Source organism: Lepisma saccharinum, chromosome 23, assembly GCF_977018435.1.
Source record: "Lepisma saccharinum chromosome 23, izLepSacc3.1, whole genome shotgun sequence".
Lineage (NCBI taxonomy): Eukaryota > Metazoa > Arthropoda > Insecta > Zygentoma > Lepismatidae > Lepisma > Lepisma saccharinum.
In genome coordinates this window covers 26,319,910-26,337,350 of record NC_139251.1, presented here as the reverse complement: position 1 = coordinate 26,337,350, position 17,441 = coordinate 26,319,910, and the positions used below count along the sequence as shown (strand labels likewise).

The 17,441-nt window shown below is 38.2% G+C and overlaps 1 protein-coding gene across 2 annotated transcripts in view; it reads right to left on the bottom strand.

Annotated features, from left to right (window-relative positions):
• The window catches only part of Dhc1 (dynein axonemal heavy chain 1), a 344,548-nt gene that overhangs the window by 202,231 nt on the left and 124,876 nt on the right, over positions 1-17,441 (bottom strand). For both annotated transcript variants that reach the window (XM_083144626.1, XM_083144627.1), the window contains exons 23-24: positions 2,122-2,357; positions 1,159-1,440 (exon numbers count right to left, since the gene is read on the bottom strand). In XM_083144626.1, coding sequence (XP_083000752.1) covers positions 1,159-1,440; positions 2,122-2,357 — 518 coding nt within the window. The remainder of the gene's footprint in view (positions 1-1,158; positions 1,441-2,121; positions 2,358-17,441) is intronic.

Genomic DNA, 17,441 nt, shown 5'->3' with positions numbered 1-17,441 from the left:
TAGCACAAAAACTGTTCTACAGTTTTACCTTTCATGGAATTTAGTCTTCACATAAAATTATTTAACCACCTTCACAATAATACCTGTAAGAATGTTCTTGTTCTACTACAGCTAAAGAGACAAACAATAAGCAATTACCAACACATCTTTCATCCATGGTAGCTGACAAAGGACTGGTGAGTGACTGCAAGTTAAAAATAGCTTCTACTTTCATTAAAAATATATTATATTTCCAGTATGTGCTGTGACTGAAATATTTGAAAAGAAACACTGTGACATATCACTCATTTTACACTCTAGAATTTACAGCATACTCCTGAATGTTGTTTTAGCATGGAAAAGTTGTTTCTAAAACTGATTTTAACTCACTTTTTCATGGTTGGGTCCAACCGTTGGCCCAGCGTAAGACCAATGTAAATTTGCCAGCCAACGTAAAGCCAACCTTTCCCTCATAAAAACTGACATTGGCCCAACGGTTGTGGTTACTTGGGATGTAACACACTATTGTTAATGCTTTTCATGCATTCAGTCTATGCCATCATACTCATTTTTTTTAAAATTTGCTAGCAGACACTACAAAGTACTTCATAATTCCATAAAATCAGTTCATTATGAATATTTTAATCCAATCTCTTATATCCCCCTTAGCATATCACTGAATAAGTTGTAATTCTTAAATGAATTACATATGTATTACATATCTACATAGAAAGGTACAAGTAAACCTACTGCCTGTACATTGCAACATACTGTGTGTGCCGACCTCCGTGCTGGAATGGAGACCGCAATGTGCTATTTCAGATGATTCGTATTTAAGATGGCGGAAAATGTGGTAAAATATTTATAAATGTACAAAATATACATGCTTTTTCATATATATACATATTTCAGGTTAGATGCTTAGAAGAAATAATTGATTGATTTGGTTTTCTGCCACTTTTGGCTAATGGTGAAGATGAGGATAAGTGATGGTATGATGAAACTGATGAAGGGATACTCACAAAGAACACCCATGCCCAGACAGGGATTCAAACCTGGGACCTTTGTCGCCATAGCAGACTGTGATAACCACTCTGCCATAGATATTAGCTTAGAAGAAATAAGTGCTTTCAGATAGATATTTCTATAGTGTAACAGAACTATTCCAAACATAATTACCTGGAACATCACCAGCCTGTCTGAAGCTTCTCTGGGAGAAAGGCCAGGCATCATTGGTCCTGTTGTCCTATAGTCATCACAGAAATCTACATTGTCCTGCTTGAACTTGATCAAATTCTTTGCTAAGTCATCTTCGAAGTGTGGCTGCATTGTGAGGAGAAGAACGTGAACATCTAGAGCTCGGGCTTGAACTTTCTGCCACGTGTACCTTAGGTTGTCTACCTGATCCAGTTCTTCACGTGTTACAGGAATGTCAAAACGGGTCACAACATTAAAAGCTTCCTGTCAAAGAATGAAGAACATAGAATTAGCAAGTCTTAATTTTTCACTAGGGCTGCCTGGTTTTGAGTTTTACTTTCTGGGTTTTGGTATTTGTTACATTCCAAAAATATTGATATACTTAAATGCCAGATACAAAAATATTCATTCTATGATACTCACAGACCAAAAATATGAGGGGAAGTCAGTAAAGAGGTCACAAACTGATGTGGCATAGCTGAAAATAGTAGTGAGTAGTTTCTGCAAAAGGGTGTTATTATCATTTAGCCTACAGTGACTTTCACCTATTTGAGCTGGCAATAACTTGGCAACAAACATTTGGTGATGATTAAGATGTTGAACATGAGGTGTGACTGTCGTTGTAACAGCAGTCCAAAATCTTTCATGCAGCAGGTTTCGGGGTACTGATAAAACAATGGGAAATGTGTATCAATGTTGTTGAAGATTATGTTGAGAAATAAAAACAGTTTTCAAGTCAATATCTCAGTATTTTCTTTAAATAAAAAATTGTGACCTGTTTACTGACTTACCCTTGTATTATTTACATATACAGAGTCCATTTTATTGAAAGAGAAATATTCCCCTATCCTCATGCTAACAGCTCTGAAACAGATTCCACTAAATGTCTACTACCTCTTTCACGCACTCTAACTACAGAAATTTAATGCAAGTAGAAATAATTACCTCCACAGGATCAATCTTAAGCTCCATGTCAACCTCCTGCTCACGAACCTTCTTCAGAATGTCCATGACTTGTCGAACATCATCCAGGTCTCTGATTGGTCTCTCAAGTTTTCTGTCCATGTCACTCATCACTGCATAAACATAATCCATTTCCCTCTTGAATTTCTTCTTTAGTGCCTGACCTATTCCATAGGTGCAGGATTTGATTTCTGTCAGGAGTCCAAACTTAAGTTTCTCTGAAAAATAGGAATAGAAATAAGATTAAAAATCTTTTCCAAAGTTTGTTAAGCACAGAACCAATGCCACGATATTTTCTTTCTGCTTTTTTCAATCATTCTTCCCAAACTGTTTCTTTTTCATCTTGTGACTTCTAAAAAGTGAAGATTCAAGGACCAAAATGAAGATGAAATTCATAATTTCAATTGAGTACTTTACTGCATCTCACAGATCTTACGGATAGGACTATTTTTACTCTATCGGTATTGGCATATTTGTGTATCAGTAAAATTACCAAACAATTTACCAGTCTTATGTGTGTATAAATAGCACACAATTGAGTGTAAAATTCTGTCTGTATGGAACGTCGGTTATACACCTTTCATGGGACCAAGATGTAAAATCTTAAAATAAGGAAAAATCTAAAATCTCAGAAAATTTTTATAACATTTTGCTCTATTTGGACAATGAGAATTGATGTATAATGCAAGAAAATGTAAAATCCAAGAATATGAAATTGGGGTTTCATTATATTTTATGAATATAAACACTGGTTTGTAAAGTAAATGTCTAAATATGCAGCTTCTTTCTTAAGGGAAACACTGGCTGCTAACACCTCATTACATACATTACATACGTATATACATGTTCTTCAAGAAACATTTACAATTCTATATTTGGTTGGTAGCAGTGACGTGCGGTGACGTTGGCACTTGGGTTAGCAATCAGTGGCATGTTCAAGGGGGAGGGGGGTTGGTGTGGGTCATACCCTCCCCCCTTTAAGGCCCACTATTCCTAAAAAATAGAACGTCAATAACAGGAAAAAGATTGCAAAATGATGAATGAGTACTAAAAAAAGTACACGCAACCCCCACGCCCATTCAAAAATACCGTGCGTCCATTTCGATCTTCAGCCGAGTGATCGGGAGAAGCGTGGCGGGCGGCGCAAGGGGAGATGCCGACATTTGCGGCCTGTAATGCCCGCTTATTTTTATGGACATATGCAGACATTTATATAAATATTGCAAAACGAGCACTAACCTGTGTTATAAGAGTTGTTCAAACTAATATCCACCAAGTGCCAAGTGTGTAGACTTTCGGGGAGAATACGTTGAATAGCCTGAAACTTTCGTGCCTGTAGCTAAAGTACTTCTGGGTTGGGCCGAGAACTTATCAGACCCCTTGTAACGTGAACCTTGTGGCTGGCATTCCAATCCTCTCATAGACACAACACACATACACATTGCAATAACACAAACAAGTAACGGCAAGTAACCAATAATAACACTCTTGCGCACAGTACGAAATTAACACGCTCTTGGTTTACATCTGCTCGCCACTATATTCACAGCCCTGTTGCGAAAGGAACAAAAAACTCGAGCTCGGAGATTTCGGATTGCAAGGAAGCTCACGAACAACATTGACTTTTAACGGTTTCGTCTACAGCGTAATCTTGATACAGTGTTGCACATTCAAAACCTCCAAACGATCCCCATTGCACAAAACTCTTTCAAGGATATAAACTTAAGCAGGACATTACTGGTCAAAACTATGATTAAAATGTTTTATTATCTGTGGCTCTTAACATCGTTTCTAAAGCGTATTTTTTGTGTATATAAGGGCAGAACTTGGATGAATTACAGACGATAAATTATAACACAGGTTAGTGCTCGTTTTGCAATATTTATACGTATAAATGTCTGCATATGTCCATAAAAATAAGCGGGCATTACAGGCCGCAAATGTCGGCATCTCCCCTTGCGCCGCCCGCCACGCTTCTCCCGATCTCTCGTCTGAAGATCGAAATGGACGCACTGTAGAAAATGATTTGATTTGACTACTAAGTCGGAGATCCTGTGTTCGAATCTCGGCTTGGCCATGGGTATTCTTTGTGTGTGTCCCTTCATCAATTTTATTGTATCATCTTCACAATTAGCCAAAGGTGGCAGAAAAGCAAAGTAAAATAAACCAAATCAAGCAATCAATCAATGATTTGATTTAATTTTTGTTAGTTAGCATCACTTTTTGTCACATTTGGTTAATTGCAAATACATTAAAATACAATAAAATTAATGAAAGGGCAAACACAAAGAACACCCATGCCCAGGTCGAGGTTCGAACCCGGAACTCCTGGTATCGTAGCGCACTGTGATAACTACTCCCCCACGGTTGGTTGATTTGGTTTTTGAAGTCCACTTTATACACAGAATCAAAACGGGTAACAAAACACACTTTTTTGTAGTTTCTTCAATAATATTCATTTGGCTTTTTGAGTTCTGAGATACATTTTTCATTCCAAATTATTTCATTATTCACTGCAGAGTACAACACATAGGAACAAGAATGCATGCTCATCACCGGTTCGAATCTTGGCCTGGATTGTTCGAGGTCCCTTCATCAATTTCATCATATCATCACTCATCACTTTCACGATAACCAAATGTGGCAGAAAAGCGAAGTAAAATAAACCAAACCAACAACAATATGAACACACGTTCTCTTGCCCAAATAAATACATCCATTAGAGGCCAAGAGATTAGTATATTTAAATAAAACACTACTACAATGAGAGAAAGAGAGAGCCTGAGCAAATATTTGTAATTTAATCATTATATATTCCATATTTGGAAAAAAAAAAAAAGAATGAAAGCATAACATTATTGTCTGCAAATAACACATTCCCATTTCATAAATAATAAAACTACATCCCATATTATACATACATATTGTACAACGTGTAAAAAGTTGTGGTGTAAATACAGAGAACATAAGTATTGCAGAAAATTTCCCCCTAAATTCTTTAGAGAATTTACAAAGAAATCGAAGGGAAACCCCTATGTCCTATAGGAGATAGACTGGGGGACCTGAAAGCACGGGCTTATAACCATTGCAGCGGGGGCAAGGGGGCAAGGGAAGTAGAGACAGAAATCTTCCCTTTTCCTCTGGGTGGCCGTTCTATACCTGGAACTGGTGAGGCGGAAGAAGAGCGAGTTAGACCAGCTTTGCACGCGGATTGCACCGAGGGATGAGAAGCGTGTGAAAAAAAGTGTTGCATATGAACTGTGTCTTTAACAAGACAATAAATATTGTGATTTGAAAATAATTAGAGATGTGAGATTGATTGATCTCTCTCTGCTAGACTAGCTACTCCTCAGTGCATGTCACTGGTTGGTAGAATAGAGGCTATCAGTATTAGTAAATTTTATAACAGCACTTTATTGGTTGGTATTGTGAAATTTCATACCGGTCAATCTCTAGTAATGTATTTTTGGCAATTTTGAATAGCCTCTCTCCATCTGAAGGATAATTATGATGAATGATGAAGGAAGAAGCAAAATGAAAATGTTCAGGTTTTACCCAAGATTCGATCCAAGGACCTCTGGTTGGATGGATAATAAACCTTTTCAAGCAGGCCTCATCTCCAGGAAGCTATCAACTCAGAGCAAGCCCCAGCACCTAACTAACAACCTGTTGGGTGAGATTAGTCAAGGCAAATGGATATTAAACCTTTTCCTGCTCCAACAAAAAAAGGCAATAGTTAGGCTGGAAAATTCATACGAACTAACCAATCTCTTAATCAATCTCCAGTTTGTTCAAGGACCTCTGGTTTCATAGCATGTTAAACTAAATAATGCACCATGTACACTGGCCAAAATAAGTGTGTGCACACCAGCGGCATAGTGCCCACGTAAGGCTTGTAAGTCCACCTTACGAGGGTCACTATTTATATTTTGAGCCTAACAATGAAAAAACAGGAATTTGGCATTGAAAACTGCTTTATTGTTTTTCGAAGTATTCTCCTTTATGGTCAATACACTTTTGCATTCGTTCGAACCATTTGTCAAGGCAGTTTTTCCAATCTTCTTGAGACACCTCCATAATATGATTTTTGAACGCATCAACGGCATCTTCCGCCAACAAAAATCGTTGTCCACGCAATTTATTCTTGACATTCGGGAACAAGAAGAAGTCATCGGGTGCCAAATCAGGACTGTACGGCGGATGACCCATCAATTCGATTTTTTGACTGTTCATAAAGTCGGTTGTTAGACGAGATGTGTGACAGCTGGCATTGACTTGATGAAGAATGATCCGACGTCATTTGTTTGTTTTCCGTATTTGACCGAAGACCTCTGGCAAACAAATTGTTGTGTACCATTCAGAGTTGACCGTTCTACGTTCCTCTAAAGGCACAGTTGCCACATGACTAGTTTTCCTGAAAAAACAGGCGACCATTTGTTTCGATGTGCTTCGAGCGCGTACAACTTTTGTTGGATTGGGTTCATCTTGAAACACCCATACAGTCGACTGCTGTTTACGTTCCGGCTCATATGCATATATCCATGATTCGTCACCTGTTACAATCTTATATACGTCTTTTGAAGCACCACGATTGTATTTATTGAGCATTTGTTTGCACCAATTGATACGAGCGTCTTTTTGAGTTTTTGTCAAATTGTGTGGGATCCAACGAGAACATACCTTTCTCACAGCTAAATGATCATGTAATATTTTATATATGCTGGTGGAACTAATGCCTATGGTTGCCTCAATCTCACAGTATGTCACATGACGATCTTGCAGTATTAGGTTTTGCACAGCATCAATGTTTTCTTGAACAACAACTGATTTTGGACGACCTTCGCGAATCTCGTCGGTGAGCGAATGGCGGCCACGATTAAATTCGTTATACCAGCGTTTCACAGTGGCAAAGGATGGGGCTTCATCGCTAAATGTGGAAGTAAGTTGATCGATGCACTCTTATCTTGATAATCCACGTCGAAAATCGTAAAAAATCATCGCACGAAAATGTTCAGGAGTTAATTCCATTTTATTGTTGTCACGCAATCTCCAAGGCAACATAAACAACACAAATGAAGCTATTGACAAAACATTTGAAGTACGTTATGGTCAATAATGCCAGACGATTCCGTGCTAACGTCAAATCGCGCCTAACTTCAATCAGTGTTGCCAAGGCTCAAAATATAAATAGTGGCCCTCGTACAAGTTGAAATTATTGAAGAAAACGTATTTCATTCCCGTATTTATCGCTTGAACACACATAGCAATATCAGGCTTCAAGTAGAACTTTTAACGAAACAATTGAGGACTTGTTTTGATTCGAGTTGTTTCTCTGTAATGCTTCTTGAGAGGACTTACGTGCGGGTGAATGGAAGAAATGATTTGGACTCGCCCATGATGGGTGTGTTTGCTTACGTAGTATCTTCTCAACCAATGACAGGGCACCCCGATTCTCAAGCACTGTAAGGTGCATTATCAGTGGGTGCTATCTGGCACGATTTCTGTCCCCGCTGCATCTGTTTGCCACGGTCGGAATAGAACCAAGAAAATCGACTCCAGTGTTGTTTCAACAATGCTTGATGGGAGGTGTAGCTAACAAAATGGGTGTCATTTTAAATGTGTAAACTAACTATTAAATTCACAAAGAGATGGTTTAATGTTGGATATTACCTTCATTAGAAGCAGCAAAGTTAAAGATAAAAGAGGAACGTGTGGCAATCCTAGATCCAACAGCGCACGCAAAGTTAGGCACGTGCATCTCAGTTGTCCATAATGTTAAAAGCATATGCGTAATACGTAGCGTTATGATTTACAGATTTGTTTTACCTTTTCCTTTGACTAAGTTGCTTGATATGCTTTTCAAAATGTGTGCAAATATCGTAACCATGATAATAAGTACAGGGTGGCTACAAACAAGCAGAAATTAAATTCCCTGACTTTTCCAGGCTCTCCAGGACAAAATTTACATTTTTCCCTGACAATTAGAAACTAAACTAAATCAATGATTTTGCAAATGGAAATAAGAAACTCTTACAGATCCACGTATGGTTTTGTTAAGTGCCAATATTATCTTCTATGAAATTGACTTAATATCTCTATTCTCTATGATTTGAATTCAAACTGCAAAATAGTGAATTTGGAAAATTATTACAATTCACAAACTAGGGAAGGATTACGGAATGTTGTCATACGCAGTAAGTTTAAAATAAAATATTTGATTATTTTTAAAGTTACGACTAAATGAGATAAGAGTGAAGAGTGATTGATTAAGAAATACAATTTATAATTTATCAGTCTCCTTATACATTCTCGGTATTATATGTTGATATTTCCACTGAGGTTTGGAACCCTCTGCTTGCAAGAACCATGAGTGCAATAAAGTGTCATATTTCCTTACATTATCAATGGGATTTCTGCTTCAGTACAGTATATCCAAGTGAAGTACTGTGAAACTGACAACATGCAGTTATATCATTAATGCTGACGAAAAGGGTATGTAGGTATTAGAAATTTAACGCAAGCAATTTATAGAATTTCACTGTATAGGTACCTGACTTAGCTAACCACACATTAAAACAGGAACACTCTAATAATAAAAGCTTCTGAAAGTTCATATACGAGGGGCATCCTAAAAAAAGGTCCAATGGTCCCTATACGCAGCACTAGTGGTCGGAGAGCGACACACACACATGCAGGCAGGAAGAAGTGGCATGTAGCTGTAATCTGGTACAGTTGCAATGCAGCCGTTTTAGGAAAGTTCTAGGTTAAAGATTGCAGCTCTCATACAGTCTCCCACCGACTGCAATGTAGCCTACGTGTAGTAATCAGATTTTTGCACGCTCAGAATTTGGCACAGAGCCACCAGCAATCTTGTGATGTGTGCAGACCAGATGTCGTGAATGATAGTATGGTCAGACGATGGTGCAGACAATTCACGAAGGCCAATCGAATGTGCGCAACCCCATACAGCTGAGTACACGCGGGTGTTCCATCACTTCAGGTGAGAGATTTTGGACCACTTCCTGTACAGCCCTGGCCTTGAATGTACCGACTTTCATCTCTTTGTTTAACTGAAGAGGTCTCTGGCAGGGTAAGGATTTCACAGCTACACTGCAGTAGAGATAGTTCCAGTCTTTGCTGTCAGACACATATACCATGGGCATACAAAATTTAGTGCCATGCTACCACTAATGTCATAAAAACAGTGGTGATTATGCCGAAAATTAGGTTAGGAATCACTGTTACTAATGCAATAAATTACAACTGATATTCTTGTTTTATTTATACCTAATCGGTAGGGACCTTAATATTTGGTTATTTTTTTTCAAATTGGTGTATTTTTTTTTTACTATAACGTGTTATTTTTCCCAAAATTCACATTTTCATTTTAGCACATTTTCTGGCAAACATCTGAAATTATACCTTCATGGTGTTTTAAAACTACTGTTTCAAATTGTAAGTCACATGGCTTACGCCTCTTCGTGAGACTTTGATATCTTGAAAGTTATTTTGGGAAAGTTATTTTCCATACCCCTTTTTTTAATTTTAAGGTATGGATTTTAGATAATGGAAATTTCCCCGTATATACTGAAGGGTGCATAGTGCATAATGACCATAAGTGGCAACGCACCCAAAAAATTAAAATCAATCAATCTCATGTGACAGATACCGATATATTATGGCACCAAAAATTGGCATTGTATTTTTTTGACTTGTTAGTGTTAGGTTGCCCAAAATTCGCTATTCTGTTTTAAAACATTTATCTGCCAAATATACTGAAACTTAATACTCCATTGTGCTTTTAAACTATTATTTTAAATTGTAGGTCACATGGTCTACGTATTTTCGAGACAGTTTGATATGTTGGAACAGATTTTTGAGGAAGTAAAAGTAAATAGCTCCCCTGCACTTTTCCATGAAGGTGTATAGGGGTTTGGAGTTAGGGCCCCACACTTTCTTGATCACGGCTGAAGGTAGGGGTGATGTGATCAGCACCACACTCCTGGCTACCTTTATCCCTCAAAGTTTCCTCAAGGTACCAGGTTCATATGATGCTGGGTGGTGCCGGAGAAGTTTGAATAGGTGGAAAACATCCCGGTTCTCCCCCGCAGGGCATCGACCCCGGGTCTCTCGCATAGTAGTCAGATGCCTTAACGACTGAGCTCCATTATTACTCGCTCGACAAATGCCGATGCTGCACACTTAGCTTGGTAATTCAAAACATATCTCGTGCGACAAATACTGAAGATGCTGCTCCCGTGTGACGGTAGATACACACTCGATCTCCTGTTAGAACCCTGCCAATTTTACATGATTTAATGTGGCTGTCGGAATTATTCCATGTACGTATAACTCTATAGTTTACTCTTGAATAAAATGTTGGAAAACTTGCATTTCTATGTACACAAACATGGCCTAGAAAAGACAAGCATGTTGGATTTCATGGAATTTTTCATCGTTTTAGGACATTTCTTTAAAAAAAATCGATAAAACGCCAACAATTCGCATTTTATGCCAAATACGCATTATTTCGATATTTCTAACGGGCGCAAAATGTGTCCAGACATCACTCCACATTCTTAAACATAACTTCACAGGAATTACCATTTTTCACGGTTTTGGCGTTTGCGAAAAATCAAAGTCCCTACTAACAGACAGGACAGAGTGTGGCGTTAATTTCATTGCAATACTAGTGTTGCAGTAAATTTGAGGTTGGGAGCATGCACTTGCCAATTTTTATAATGTTCACCAATGCAGATTTACGATTCACTTTTTCGTGATAGTATTCAATATATATCCCGTTTGGTTGGATCCTTCTTGATATCTAAGAATAGTGCAATGTCATTGTAAATGTATGTTAACTCGTGCGAAACCAGTAATACATCAGGATGTTGAAAGAAGTCCTTCGTAAGCACTGCTACATTAAAGAAGGTGAAGTGAGCCAGAAGAGTAATAAATTCCAACAGAATATTTGCAGTCTAAAGCTCTTCTTGTTTATACATGAAATTTTTGTTGGATGTTGCAGTCCACGCAATTTCTGTCGCATGTTATAGTGAGATACTTTGTCGGGTGGCGATATTCGACAAAAATCGTATGTATCAATGGAACCTATTTGTTTCAATGTTCCTTCAGTTTGCCCAAGAAAATGCCTTACTACGACGTCCGACAACTATCAGACGGTGCCACCGGCTCTTATCCCCTCCATCTGTTGACAAGTTCCCTTACTACTCCTATACGGACAAGAAAAAAATGATAATTCAATGCATTTTACACGTAATATTTAGAGGCTTAACCTTTACTTCCCCGATGAAACCATATGGTATCATGAGACTAAGGTCGTACTGGCCCGATGATACCATATGGTATCATGGTGCTGATTACGAAATAAATATGCTTTTCGGAACTTCATACTCTTGTTTGGGTGAAAACTCTGACACAGGTCTGGAGCAAGCCTGGGAATTCATACTGATGACCAACCTCCCCCCTCTCAAAGCAACATATCCATGCCACATTTCCGAACAAAGTTTCACATTTTGGCTCATTATTCAACTTTTATGGCACCCAGGAACATGAAATGTTTCAATCTGTTTGGAAACGTCCATTCTTTGAAGGGAATACAAAGGTTTGCGCCTTTTCCTCCAAATAACGGGAGAAGAAGGGGCAAACTCCAGATTTTAAATTTTTTTCATTGAAATTCGTGGGTCGCGCCCCCCAAACCCCCTTCCTCGGTTCGGCGTTCTGAATTGTACACTGTTGCATGCTCTGATGTTTTAGCTGTAAATCAAAACTTATTCGAAGTAGATTGCTCCCATAGTGCCCGAGTTATAACATTACCTATAAATTACCTATTTTTTAGTAAAAACAGTTTCACATTTTGGCTTATTATTCAACTTCTATCGCACCCATGAACATGAAACATGTTTCATTCTCTCTGGAAACGTCCATTCTTTGAAGAGAATACTAAGGTTTGCGCCTTCTCTCCAAAATAGCGGGAGAAGAGGAGGCAAACTCCAGATTCTTATGTTGTTTTTTTTTCATTGGAATTGGAGGGTCGCGTCCCGCAAGCCCCCTTCCTCGGTCCGGCGTTCTGAATTACACACGGTTGCATGCTCTGATGTTCTATCTGGCAAACAAAACTTATCCGAAGTAGATTGCTCCCATAGTGCCCGAGTTATAACAATTTACCTCCAAAAATGCAAATTACCGATTTTTTGTTTAAAAAAATATCATATTTTGGCTTATTATTCAACTTGTATGGCACCCAAGAACATGAAACATGTTACGTTCTCTTGATAAATGTCCATTCTTTGAAAATAATACTAAAGTTCGTGCCCTCTCCCCAAAATAGCGGAGGAAGAAGGGGCAAACAAAATTTTTATGTTTTAGCCATTGAAATTCGGGGATCGTGCCCCCAAACCTGCTTTCTCGGTCCGGCGTTCTGAATTGTGCACGGTTGCATGCTATGATGTTTTAGATGCAAAACAAAACTTATCCGAAGTAGATTGCTCCCATAAGAATTTTTCTCCAAAAATGCAAATTACCTATTTTTCGTAAAAAAAAATAAATAAATCACATTTTGGCATATTATTCAACTTGTATGGCACCCAAGAACATGAAACATGTTTCACTCTCTTGAGAAATTTCCATTCTTTGAAAAGAATACTAAAGTTCGCGCCTTCTTTCCAAAATAGTGGGAGAAGAGGGGGAAACTCTAGACTTTTATGTTTTTCTTTCCATTGAAATTCGGGGGTCGCGCCCCCAAACCCCCCTTCCTCGGTTCGGCGTTCTGAATTGTACACGGTTACATGCTCTGATGTTTTAGCTGCAAAACAAAAGTTATCCGAAGTAGATTGCTCCCATAGTGCCCGAGTTATAACAATTTTCCTTCAAAGAGTGTTCGAATTTAAAATTCCCGCTGAGATGCCCGGGCGAGAAATCTCTCTCTCTCTCTCTCTCTACTCTAGCCTCCTGCCATCACTGGTTTCTGGCGCCGTGATTGTGTTGCGCATAAAAGGGGCCTAAAAGTTGAGGCTGAAACTTACGAACGAGATTTCGTGTTCCCGTGCAGAGTTCCATAACGATATTAAAAAAAAAAAAAAAAAAAAAGATGAAATTCCCTGACATTTCCCTGACTTTTTTTGACAACTCAAATTCCCTGACTTTTCCCAGTTTTCCAGGTCTGTCGCCACCCTGCGTAATAACTGTAGTAAATTTTCCTTTAAAACAAAATAAGTTTTGTGAAATTTGACGGAAAACTATCTCTTCAAGAAAGCTATTTCATTTAAAAGAATATGTCGTGATGGTCTTTGGCTCTTTCAGTGATCTTATCAGGCAGCTTTCAAATAAAAGGTGTACAGGACGAGAATATGTACACGTCACTTAGAACAACAATAATAAATCAAAGTCTATGCTGCTTGGCGTATGTCTACTGTCTTCCTTGTTTCTTGTTTGTCAAATCAGATTCGTCACAGTTTTGCCGTGCTCAAGGATTTTTCCACTGGCATAAACTTAATCCGCGAATTCCTTGATTACGAAAATTCACAACTCCATAGAACTGCTTTTGCCGAGTGGAGGCAGGTGTCGTCACGTTTGAAGACCAACACTGCTATAGACAACGTGCTACAACAGCAAATTCTGAGTGAAACTGGTAAATGGAGTCATATACTACGGGCACTATTAGACTGTATTTTGTTTCTGGTATCACGAAATCTTACATTACGAGGCACTGATGATGTTTTGTGGAAGAAAGCTGATGAGATTACAGAACAACATGGGAATTAATTGGGCCTATTTATGTTGCTGGCGAAATATGACGATGTGTTATAATCTCACATGTCAACAATAGTACACTCCCCATCAGCTCTTGCTGTAACATATTTATTTCCACAAATGGACATTTCCACTTTGATATGAAAAACGTTTTAAATCCATTCATTTTACAGAAAATGACACAAACATGAGATGTGCAAAATATCTCGGCGATATTTGCTTCGGTTCTCGAGAAACATGCTTTCAAACACCGCTGAAATTCACCTACTACGTCACGGATTTGAAAACGTCCTCTCCACAGACAGGAGGTTCTCTGACGTCATCACTTAGAAATGCGTGCAGGCGGGGCTTCTGCTCATCCCGTCAACTTAGCATGAGCCGCGGAAGCGACAGAAAATTCACTTGTTACTGTGTAAAACAAGTATCTTACAACTTCCAGTGCAAAAATCTGTGCTCCATTTCTCGGAGATGAATTATGCCCTAGCAGTATAGCAGAATTTACTATAATTCAGCCACTCGGTAGAGGGTTTTCCCATTAGAGTGACAAAGCAAACCTTGTAACAGTCAATGGCTGAACACGTGAACAGTCTTGTTCATTGCGAATACATAGGTTAGTTCTGACTGGCAAGAACTTAATATTATAGGAATGCCTTTTCTGGAATTACAGTTATTTTCGTCATAATACTGTCTTCACAAATTTTAAGATAATACTTTTACAGGGTGGCTACAAACAAGCAGAAATGAAATTCACTGACTTTTCCAGGCTCTCCAGGACAAAATTTACATCTTTCCCTGACAATTACAAACTAAACTAAATCTATGTTTTTGCAAATGGAAATAAGAAACTCTTACAGATCCACGTATGGTTTTGTTAAGTACCATTATTATCTTCTATGAAGTTGACTTAATTTCTCTATTCTCTATGATTTGAATTCAAACTGCAAAATAGTGAATTTGGAAAATTATTACAATTCACAAGCTAGGGAAGGATTACGGAATTTTGTCATACACAGTAAGCTTAAAATAAAATACTTGATTATTTTTAAAGTTACGACTAAATGAGATAAGAGTGAAGAGTGATTGATTAAGAAATACAATTTATAATTTATCAGTCTCCTTATACATTCTCGGTATTATATGTTGATATTTCCACTGAGGTTTGGAACCCTCTGCTTGCAAGAAGCATGAGTGCGGACTCATTTTTCAATGCATAAAGCTACTTTTCTCTTTTCTGTAAAGCAAACAACTTAACTCTTGCATATAAGTGAAACAATTGAATCGAACAAAATAAAGTGTCATATTTCCTTACATTATCAATGGGATTTCTGCTTCAGTACAGTATATCCAAGTGAAGTACTGTGACACTGACAACATGCAGTTATACCATTAATGCTGATGAAAAGGGTATGTAGGTATTAGAAATTTAACGCAAGGAATTTATAGAATTGCATTGTATAGGTACCTGATTTAGCTAAGCATACATTAAAACAGGAACACTCTAATAATAAAAGCTTCTGAAAGTTCATATACGAGGGGCATCCTAAAAAAAGGTCCAATGGTCCCTATACGCAGCACTAGTGGTCGGAGAGCGACACACACACATGCAGGCAGGAAGAAGTGGCATGTAGCTGTAATCTGGTACAGTTGCAATGCAGCCGTTTTAGGACAGTTCTAGGTTAAAGATTGCAGCTCTCATACAGTCTCCCACCGACTGCAACGTAGCCTCCATTGCACGCTCAGAATTTGGCACAGAGCCACCAGCAATCGTGTGAGGCGTGCAGCCGGACGTCATGAGTGATAGTATGGTCAGACGATGATGCAGACAATTCACGGAAGGCCAATCGACTGTGCACAACCCCATACAGCTGAGTACACACAGGCTCTTTGCATCACTTCAGGTGAGAGATCTTGGAGCACTTCCTGTACAGCCCTTGCCTTGAATGTACCGACTTTCATCTCTTTGTTTAACTGAAAAGGTTTCTGGCAGGGTAAGGATTTGACAGCTAGTTCCAGTCTTTGCTGTCAGAGACATATACCATGGGCATACAAAATTTAGTGCCATGCTACGACAAATGCCAGAAAAACGGTGGTGATTATGCCGAAAATTATGTTAGGACTCACTGTTACTAATGCAATAAATTACAACTGATATTCTTGTTTTATTTATGCCTAATCGGTAGGGCCCTTGATATTTTGTTATTTTTTTTTTCAAATTGGTGTATTTTCTTATTTTTTATTTTTTACTATACAGTGTTATTTTTCTCAAAATTCACATTTTCATTTTAGCGCATTTTCTGGAAAATATCTGAAATTATACCTTCATGGTGTTTTTAAACTACTGTTTCAAATTGTAAGTCACATGGCTTACGCCTCTTCATGAGACTTTGATATCTTGAAAGTTATTTTGGGAAAGTTATTTTGCATATCCCTTTTTTAATTTCAAGGTAAGGATTTTAGATAATGGAATTTTCCCCATACATACTGAAGGGTGCATAATGACCATAAGTGGCGACGCACCCAAAAAATTAAAAATCAATCAATCTCACGTGACAGATACCGATATATTATGGCACCAAAAATTGGAATTATCTTTTTTTGACTTGTTAGTGTTATGTTTCCCAAGTTTCACGTTTTTGTTTTAAAACATTTATCTGCCAAATATGCCGAAACTTAATACTTCATTGTCCTTTTAAACTATTATTTTAAATTGTAGGTCACATGGTCTACGTATTTTCGTGACAGTTTGATATGTTGGAACACATTATTGAGGAAGTAAAAGTAAAGTGCTCCCCAGCACTTTTCCATAAAGGTGCATAGGGTGGTGGAGTTAGGGCCACATACTTTCTTGAACATGGATGAAGGTGGGGGTGATGTAATGCACCACGCTCCTGGCTACCTTTATCCCTCAAAGTTTCCTCAAGGTACTAGATTCATATGATGCTGGGTGGGCGCCGGAGCAGTTTGAATAGGTGGAAAACATCCCGGTTCTCCCCCGCAGGGATCGACTCCGGGTCTCTCGCATAGTAGTCAGATGCCCTAATGACTGAGCTCCATTATTACTCGCTCGACAAATGCCGATGGTGTGCACTTAGCTTGGCAATTCAAAACATATCTTGTGTGACAAATATGAAGATATGGCTCCCGTGTGACGGTAGATCAGCACTCGATCTCCTGTTAGAACTCTGCCACTTTGGTCTGTGATGCAAATGGTTTTGATAGAAGTTGCAAAATCGTGGGAAATACGATTTAATGTGGCTGTCGGAATTATTCCATGTACGTATAACTCTATAGTTTACTCTTGAGTAAAATGTTGGAAAACTTGCATGTTCTATGTACACAAACATGGCCTAGAAAAGACAAGAATGTTGGATTTCATGGAATTTTTCGTTGTTTTAGGACATTTCTTTTAAAATAAAAATCGCTAAAAATGCCAACAATTCGCATTTTATGCCAATTCGCATTATTTTGATATTTCGAAGCGAAAAGTATGTCCAGACATCACTGCACATTCCAAACATAACTTCGCAGCAATT